At 42.5% G+C, this 10173-nt stretch overlaps 1 protein-coding gene across 1 annotated transcript; it reads right to left on the minus strand.

Moving 5' to 3' along the window:
- Window positions 1-6507: 6507 nt before the first annotated feature.
- On the minus strand, window positions 6508-6936 carry LOC140691821 (histone H2B type F-M-like). The gene has a single exon (XM_072955957.1). It carries the CDS (start codon window positions 6934-6936, stop codon window positions 6508-6510), a length of 429 nt encoding a protein of 142 aa, XP_072812058.1.
- Between the last annotated feature and the right edge of the window lie 3237 nt (window positions 6937-10173).

Here is a 10173-nt window from a genome sequence, read left to right on the forward strand (position 1 = left end):
ACAGGAGGATGAGAACCACTATGCATCACGAAGCAGGACCAGGCAATTACATTGGCCCCTGTCCTGGAAGCTGGGTGTTCTCTCTGCCAAGACATCCTGGTGACCATTTGTCAGGCTGATTGCTTGGAGGAGGAAAAACACTTTTTCCAATAGCTAGAGAAAGCTGACACGGTCAGACTAGGGAAATTGTTTTAATAATCTTGAAGGGCAAGGTATCCCACCCCTAACCCTCCCCGCAATCTCCCAGGCCGAACATAGAAGAAAGACTCCTTATGATTCAGCCGAGGACAACTGTTGACACTTTCAGTCAATGGCTGTACCTCAGGGGTTGCAGTGTTTTCTTTGGCTGAGCTGGTTAAGAGTGGCGCATGGGCTGCTGTGATTGGAGGAACAGTAATCAGATTATTTCATTTCTCTCTCATGTCCTGCCTTGCTTGCTCTCTCTTTTTTCCTGAGCCTGTGGGGTTCTGGAAATGATTAAGTAGGCTTTCTCTTTCGTCTCTCCTAGATGGTGCTGTCCCTCCTCTCAGGTCCTGAAGAAAAGGTTTGATTTCTGTAGTTTGTCCATATTTTGTCTCATTGTTTGGCTGAGAGTCACATCCTTTTCAGGGCTCTCCAGCCTGATCAATAGGGACATTTACACCTGCTTTAAAAACTATAAAAGGAAGAGGAAATAAAAGTGAATAAATATTGGCGTTTGCAGCAAAAATAGTGCATTCATAGGGAACAATGTAAGAGTATCTTGTCTTTTCACAAAGATGGAAACTCAGGAATTTTGATAAAAAAATGAATAAAATTATTCACGGTTCAAGTAACTGAGGTAAATTGCATGAGAAGGGTCACCTTATTTTCCCATGAGTGGTCACCAGTGTTCTCTCCCTTTTTTCTTTGTGAGTATGCAAAAGCATGGCTTATGATCCAACATCGGTATTGACACACAGAGAAGAGGCCTGTAAACTGTTTATTTTGAAGTGGTGTGATATGAACCGTACCAGGGGCCATGAAGAAAGAGAGGAAGGCTACGTGAAAAGTCACACAAACACCGTGAAGATCAGGAGGAGCATTCAGATGGCACAGAGATACATGATAAGTAATACATGCTGCTTTAATCCACTACGTTTTGAGGTGGTTTACCAGGCAGCAATAGCTAAAACATGGTACACGATTTAAAAAACTCAAAGCTTTCTGGATTGCTCAGGGAATTGGAGGCTTTGATGAATCCGAAAATCTCTTCAAGTAAGACTTCCCGTCCATAGTCGATGCTTGTATGTGTTGCAAGACTTTAAACCTGGAACTACTCCTCCTGGTAAACATGACACCAGCATTTAAGTGTGAGAGGAATCAGTGTCCTCTTCTACTGGAAGAATCAGGAGATCTGCTCACTCAAAATTCGTATCTCCTGCGGGTTGCATTCTTTTCCCCTAAAACTCACACGCTGAAGTCCTAAACCTTACTACCTCATACACGATCTGCTATGGAGATAGGATCTTTATTGGCGGAATCAAGGGAACATATACGCATTACATGGGCCCTAATGCAAAATGACTTGTGCCCATATATAGAGGGGCAATGGGGACACCGAGACTCGCACGGAGGCGGGAAAATGGGAACCGGTACAGGGAGGTCTCTGCCATCTCTACAAGCCAAGGAGAGAGGCCTGGAACAGGTGCTTTCTTCACATGAGGCTGAAGGCAACAAACAGGCTGACTCCTTGATTTGGACCTCCAGCCTCCGGATGCAGGAGACCTTAGTTTCATTTTGTTCGAAAAAGCCAAGCTCTGGCATTTTGCACATCAGCAAAGTGTATATTTTGTAGGCAGCAAAGAGAACAGTCTTAAGTGATTCCCATGAGAATCATACAGTCAATCAAGCAAAGAAACAAAGAGCAGCCAAATAATCGTACCTGATACCCGCTCAAGGCTGAGTATCCCAGCAAGGCACTTGCTTGTTCAGCCCAGGAAAGCGGCTTGCACATCGGACCAATGGCTGTGGCTCTCCGGTGCCGGTCTCTCATTGGCTGACTCCGAGCCGAGTGGTGTTTGAGCTTCTCTGATTGGACCTCGCATCAGCCGAGCCTCATATCACGAAGGTTTGCGGTTTCAATAGCAGAAGAGTAAAGCCTGGGAAAGAGTTGCAGGAGGCGTCCTGAACAAGTCTGCGTAGTACCTTCCGTTAGAAAGTTAAGTTTCTTCCGGGTACATTCGCGTCTGTGACAGAATTTTCTCCTTGAACTTTTTGATTTAGTTATTCGTTTGCTGTGATCGGATCCAAGCCATAAGCGAATTCCATAATGTGGGTAATGGAGAAAAGAGTTCGAATGGCATATATCGGTCCTATCAATACTGTAATCCATGCGTTGATCTTTATAATTTGTTGATTAAGCTGCGATTCCTTTCGCTCAAGTTCACCTTTGCATAAACAACAGCGTTAGATCGCGACTGTGCTCTGGGTGCCCTGCTTTCCGATTCACCCACTGAAGGGAATAATCACGATCCCGCGTTCCCCATCCCCATCTTCACACACATACACAAAATTCCATTTTTCCTTTACTTTCTCGATTTGATAGGTGCCACTCAACCTTGCACCTTCAGTCTTCACTCTCCAGACCCATTATGCAGCATTTGTGCCGTGTTTCACTAACGCTCTTATTTCTGAATTTACAAACATATCCCCCTCAAAGCAAGGTTACAGTACCCTGATGTGTTAGATTTCTTAGAGTTACTTCTTACGTGATAAGATAGCTTAGGGAGCAGCATGCAAAAATGACTGGTGGTACATCTTAGCATTATATTGAAAAAAATAACTTGGATTTTGAAGCCACAACCATTAGCACGATAGAAATTTAGTGATTTTTCTGAAGTCAGCTCCTTTCTATCTAATCCACACGTATTTCTCGGAAAGTGCATTTGGCTCTGGAAGGTGATTTGACTTCAAAATTTTACTCAATGTGTATACCAATTTAGAGTTGCTACACAAAAATGTAAGCTCTTGATTTTGCAGTAGATTTTAATGACAACTTGTGCAGTAAGCTTTTTTTTTTTTTTACCAAATCCTTTTATGTGAATTTTCAAGTTTTCAGATTACAATAAGTAATGAACCACATGAGGGGACTATTTGCCTTAATCACGCTTCTCTTGACCTCAACGAGAGCTCTGGATGTAACATTGGCCGCCTTCAAGCTTGCAATAGTTTGTGAAATCCTACTAGTGTCCTGTCCTGCACCCTATTTTATGCTTGAGCTCTGTCCAAGGTCGAATACTTTGTGTTTGGTCTCTCTGAGAAATGGGCCCAAGAAATGTATTGAATTTCCTAGTTCAAATAGCTATGTCTCCTTATCTTGTTGAGAGAGAGAGAGAGACATCGATTACAAGTTTACATCCTAGTCAAAAAGGTTATAACTGCGTTATTTTTTTTTACATTTTTTTATTGAGTGATATTTTTTTTTACATTTTTTTATTGAGTGATAGACATTTTACAATGTTGTGTCAAATTCTAGTGTAGAGCACAATTTTTCAGTTATACACAAACATATATATATATATATATATTCATTGTCACATTTTATTTTTCCGCTATGAGGTACCACAAGATCTTGTAAATATTTCCCTGAAGTATACAGTATAATTTTTTTTATTTATTCTGCATTTTAAAATCTCAGTCTGTCCCTTCCCATGCCTCGCCCCTTTGGTAAACACAAGATTGTATTTTATGTCTAAGAGTCTCTTTCTGTTTTGTATTAATCTTTGTTTTCTTTTTTAGATTCCGCATATGAGCGATCTCATATGGTATTTTTCTTCCTCACTCTGTCTTACTTCACTTAACTACATCTTATTTTAAAGCCCAAATGAAACACTTAACTGTCATGATGAAATACTGGGCTTTTGGGCAAACCGTGCTACATTGCAAAGGACTGAAGTCCCACAGTGTATTCTCTCTCCACAGATTCTTCAAGCTAGAAATCTGTCTAAGAAGAAAAGTAATAGAAAACCGGCAACTTCTTTGAAATTCAGCAATACATTTATAGAAAAATGACACCAATGAAAATGGAAAAGGAATCTTCATGGGCCATGAAGAAAAAACGATGGAAAAGAAAATATATGCATCCAAACATGAGTATGAACATTCAAACCACTGGAGGGCAAAGGGGACATATTTCTTCTGATGTTGCTCCTAATCCTGCTCTAAATTGATATCAACGCTGAACACAGGATCCGCCTGGATTCACGTCCTGAAATCCCCAGGGTTCAATCTAAGTAAGGAACCAAAAAGAACAGGCAAATTGCCACAGATCCCCCACCACCTTAATCCCTAGGCTGATTTTTATAGAAAGGGTGTGATGTGTTCAGCTCTGCTCACTGGACCACACTTTGAGCCAATGACTGTGGCTCACAGGCTGCCAGTCCCCCATTGTCTGGAACAGCGGAGCCAGGAGCTTGAGCTGCTCTCACTGGACACTCTTCAATGGATCTAAAATTGCCGGTCAGGAAAAATGTGTGTTTTAAAATATCAAAAGATTGTCTGCCTGAGAAGAATTGACTGGCTACCTCCGAAAGGACTTGAAAAGTAATTTCAAACACCAGGGACTTAGAGAAGTCAAATGTGTCTGAATACTTCTGTTTTGCAATTTCTGTACTGACCACCAGTCCCAATTTGTATAGTTCAATGTATGCTTAAACTGGGATACTTTGAAAAATATAACAGGGGTAGTTGATGGCTGTGTCTGCTCCTTCGCTTCATCTATCTAGTGCATATCACACACAAAATTCTTCTGAAATTGTCCATAGTGCACTCGCGGGAGAAGGAGAAGGAAATGGGAAATGAAAGTGATACAAAGCTAATTTCAACCTCACAGAACGCCATAAATGCTGACCTAGAGAAAGCACTAAATCTGGGTTCAAGAAAAAGTTGGATTTCTGTAGTTTCTCTAGGTTTTAGCTCATGATTTGACTGAGAGTGATGTTCTGCACAGCTTCCTACATCCAAATCAAAAGGTACTGAAAAGTTTCTTAAAAAAAACATATTTATTGAAGCATAGTTGTGACAATATTATATATTGGTTTTGGATTTACAACACAGTGATTTAACAGTTTTATAGATGACACTGTGTTTAAAATTTCTGCAAAATAATGACAATATTTCCCTGTGCTGTTCAGCTTTTCCTTGCCGTGCAATTACAAGGTGCAAAACGAGCCCTTTAAAATATGATGACACCCTGAGTTCTAATGAAAACCCACAGTAAGTTTCAAAGGATTGAAATCCCAGAGTGGGTGCTCCCTCCACCAATGTAGGAAGCTAGAAATTAAATTAAAAGGAAAGGAATTGGAAAATCACTGAGTACTTTGAAATTCAGCAACATTCCTACAGAGAAACGAAAGAAAAAGAAGACAATGCACCAGGAAGAAAACATAATGCATATTAAATTAAATTAATATCATCATAGGCATGAACACTGAAATCACCTGAGGTCGAGGAAGGAGGCATCTTAGTTTGCTTAACTGGCCAACATCCCCCTCTTATTTTGATGCCAGGAGATAGAGACATGTCTCACTACCAGATCGGGAGGCCTAGACTTAAATCCCCATGGTTAAATGCAAGTCGTTGAAGGAAAACCTTCAGGGACACTATCACACCTCCTTCTCCCTTAATCTGCAGGCCGAGTATGACAGGAAGCCTCTTATAAGTTCGGTCCTGGTCACCCCACCACACTTTGGGCCAATTGCTGTGCCCCCAAGTGGTGCGAGTCCCTCACTGGCTGCTGCTACTGGAGACTGTGGTTGCAGCCGGTCTCATCGGACGCTCCCAGCATCCGTGCAAAATTGCAGTTCAGTCAAGACTTTTACTTCGAAAGTGAAAAGTTACAGGCTGCAGAAAAATAGACTCAGATCATTATAAATTAGGTAGAAGAGAAATTTCCAAAGGTATGGCTCTTGAGTCACCCAGTGAGTCTAGAAAATTTGCTTTATCTCTTTTGGCAGTGTGTTTGGGTCCTATAATGTCATGTACTGAATGGCATTGAGATTTGAAATATGTTGAAGGAGTGTGAAAGGGCAAGTTTGATTTTTGTATCTGCTACTGTAGTTTGTCTGTCCCTATTTCACACATTAAAAATCCCGGATGATACTGCTATATCCACGGGGAAGAATGACAACATAAAAAGGCAAATTAAGTTGTTAGGGAGATAACTTTGGCAGTAAAGATCCCTAAAAAGGCTGACCTAGAAATATAACTAATAGAAACGACCATTTCGGAAGGGAGGACGTGCAGTATGGTGAAGAAAAATGCACGGATTTCCATGGAACCCATGGCTCTACAGACGTACACTCAAGTGGAGTTGATAAGGTTCATAATGTTTCCCTCAGGGAAGAAACGCTTTAAAGATGGTCAGAGTGTCACTGGTCGACAAACCAGAGTGGCTCGGACTCGTCAGCGCTACAGGTCTTTTCCTGCCTAGTGAGTGGCTCTGAAAAGAGCCTTTGGTTTGTGATGCTCAGGTGGTCCTGAGGCAGCTCATTCGCACAAGATGTACTTGATGAGAGCGTTAGTGCCCTCGGACACGGCAGACTTGCCGAACTTCCCAGGCAGCAGCAGGCACACCGAGCTCTGGATGTCTTCGTAGGTGATGGTGACGCGGTTTTTGGAGCGGGCCAGGCGCGCGGCCTCGCTGGCGATGCGCTCGAAGATGTCCTTAACGAACGAATCCATGACGCTCACGGCCTCCCGCGAGAGGCTCAGGCCTGTGTGCACCCGCTTCAGCACCCTGCGGAAGTAAGTGGCGAAACTGGCGAAGCTGTCTGCTGGGCGGCGGCGGCGGCGTTGGCGGCGCACGGGTGTCTCCTGCTTCGGCGTCTTCTGCTCTGGGCTCTTGGACTCGGCTTCTTTGCGCTCCTCGGTGTCCACGATCTCCTCCGAAGTGCGGGAAGACCACGGCTCAGCCATGTCGGAGTGTCTCGCCTTCCCCACAGCTCAGAAGGAAAGGCAGAGGCAGCTGCGAGGACCGGCTTATAAAGGCTGCCTTGCCTGACGTCACGGCCAATCTGCAGATCTGATTGGGTAGGATGCGGGGCAGGGAGCCGTGTCGCTAAGGCAGGCCATGTCACGTGTCCTTAGATGCCCCGCGGCTTGGCCGCACATCAACCAGTCCGAGTGGCAATCTGGTGACCTTTAAACTTTCCGTGACCCCCACCAGGTGACCTGTAAACTTTCCATGACCTCCACCAGAAAAGCTTTGCAACCCGCAAGGTCGTGTCGGAAAAGGTCATCCGTTCCCCTCAGCTGCTTTATGCCTGCCAGTTATGCGTGAGAAGTTTGCAAAGAGGTCAAACCCACCTCTCCTACGCGGAAGAAAACTCACTTTGATCTCTCTGAGAGGGTCTGACCTCCGCAACCCAAGCGCGTGCCGCCTCAGAACGACTGGCCCCCTGGGGGCCGTTTGACTTGCGCCCAGAAGCTGCTCTTTCGCGGCTGAGTGCGCGGCGTGGCTTGAGGAGGAGCCGTCCGACTCGGTGAGCGGAGGGCGCCTCAAAATCGTAGACACGACTGAGCAGCTCTAACCTGCAATTCTTATCAAAACCTTCAGTGAATCAGATGAAAGAGAATGGCAAAACCGCATTCTCCACAGACGGAACCCTACAAAAGTGGGATACCTGTACAGAAATATTAAAAATATTTAGTATTTGCCAAATTTTTAATCGTTTTTTAAACATTCCCTACGTTCCCCCCAAATACCACACATAGTTGATTTGTTGAAAAAACTATGCGCTCTCAGTTGAAAGGGCCTATTGTTTGTAATTCCTTAGAAACCTTTAGAGTGAGAGGAAAACAGTCAATTAAAGGGAACTTTTTAAAAAATTAAAAATATATTCCTTTCAAAAATCAGTAAGAATTCAAGCAAAACATATCTTTAACGTCTTTATAGAGAAATAAATTACAGATATTGAACCAAAGAGGACTTAGGAATAACTGAAGAACGAGAAGTCTTCAATGAGCTATGATCCTAATGCTCATGCTCCCAAGTGTCCTGCGGGACCTTCAAGAAATGAACGGTTAATTCTACCTCTAATAAGGTAGTTCCCGTCATGAAAGGAAAGATTCTGTTTTTTATTACTAGTAACTATTATATGAAGACAAAGCCATGGAAGAAAGTTTGCAACAGGCAATTATTTGGACTGTGATGACTGATAATATGAACCCTAACGTTTTTGGAGGACGCCGTTGTGATTACAAATTCTTAAGCAGATTGTTTTCCCTCACCCAAAATCAAGGACCTGGAGTGGAATTCCTTGGGGGTAGGGGGCATCTGCCATTTCCACTAAGAAAAGTCCTGCTTTTCATTAATGGTGCAGTCATTCCAGTAACTACATTTATTAAAGGTCTCAGTGGACTACTGATGTCTGTCACTTTTCACGCATAGCTGAGTGCTTTAATTAATATACATGAATACTTTTGTCAAGTTATTTTTCATGTTTTAAATGGAAAATTTTCTCATTTTCTTTTCCACTTATTGACCAAATTAGAAGGGCAAGTGACCCATTAAACTACTCTGCAACCTAAGAGACAACTGACCCTCATACTGGTGCCCTGGAGGTACCTCTCCATGGGTGTGTCCAGCAGGATAGGCAGACTTTTTACTTGTCGGCTCAGAACTCTCAAGCAGCAAGGCAGAAGTTATGTGTCCTCTTAAGGATTAGTTCTGTAATGGACGTAACGTCACTTCTCCCATACTCCATTGATCAAAGACATTACAGGTCTACCAGAGTCAAAAAGAGGGGAAAACAGACAGGACTTTTCCGTTGGAGAAGCGTCCAGGAACAAGCAGCCTTTGTGAAGTCAATGAAAGGCATCATACAACGCATGCTTCTCGAGATGCTGCTGGGTGCTACACACATGATATATCCGTAGCACAAAGTCCTGGTATCCTTGCACCACAGTGTTAATCCATGGAATACTTTCCCACTTTATTCTCTGCTATATGGGTGACCGCAGGCATGCAGTGAATCCCTATAATCCAGGGCAGAGTTTTCACTCTAGTGGCATGAGTTTTCTGACCATTGTAGACATTCCCTCCCACCCCCGAGTCCCTGGACATAGAGACACAGACATACAGATGGACAGAAAGGGGAATGCATCAAATGAGTAAATGTTAAAACAAACTCTACCAGAAACTGATCTCAATATCAGATTTATTTTGATTTCCACATTAATGATCTTATCTCCAAACAAGATTATATCTGAGGTACTGGGGGTTAGGACTTCAATATAAGAACTTCAGGAGGGTACACTTCAACTTACATGTAATGTGAAATCTGAACTGTGGATCGGCACATATGCTGCCTCTTCCATCATACTGATTATTCCAATTTGGAATATGGATTATTCCATATTTCCAATTAAGAGAAAAAAGATGACCTCATTCATCCTCTTTGTACTCAGACTATTCATTGTTTAATTTATTAAAAACTTTTTTTCTCATTTCTAGCTTCCTACCTCTGTGAAGAGGGAAGATAACTCTGTGATTTCAACTCTTAGAAATTGTTGATGATTTTCTTTAAACCCCTTATTAGTTCAATATTTTAAAGAATGGTCTTTGTACTTTTAAATTAACTTGTAATTTCCCCTGTGAAGAATATCACTTTGAGCCAAACATAGAGACACAGTCTGGATAATCTGCAAAATCAAAACTTTCCTTGAGCCCATCAGAAGAGGGATAGGAAACGCTAAGAGAGGCAAATCTATTTATCTTTGGCAGGACTGCACTAACTCAAGAGAAAGGGTGTGGGCAGGGCAGGGTACTCAAATTGCTTTACTAAGTAGTGCAGGCATGAAGGAAAGCAATTCCTGATCCAGGACTGTGTACAAACCTGTTTGTTTCTTGTTCTGTCCAATGTGGAAGATCTCTGATGAGCTACTGTACTTCCAGAGTTCTCCTTGGGATCATTAGAGTAAGGATTTAGGATAAATTCACTCTCCTCATGAGGGTCATTAGCTAAAATTATTCTGAAATATTAGAAAAATGTCAGTAAAGAATTTGAAAAAAAAAGATCTTCTTCCCAAGGAGACTAGGAAAAATGATCGTGAAATCAACTACAAGTAAATCCCTCTGAATAGTCCTCCGAGATTGCCATACAGATAGGGAACAAAACTTTGAGAGCCAAAGGCTCTTTGGAAATCATGCTC

Source organism: Vicugna pacos, chromosome X (genome assembly GCF_048564905.1).
Source record: "Vicugna pacos chromosome X, VicPac4, whole genome shotgun sequence".
Classification (NCBI taxonomy): Eukaryota; Metazoa; Chordata; class Mammalia; order Artiodactyla; family Camelidae; genus Vicugna; species Vicugna pacos.

Bases quoted from the DNA above. Each gene is read 5' to 3' on its own strand.
- LOC140691821 (XM_072955957.1), bottom strand. From the start codon at position 6,936: ATGGCTGAGCCGTGGTCTTCCCGCACTTCGGAGGAGATCGTGGACACC.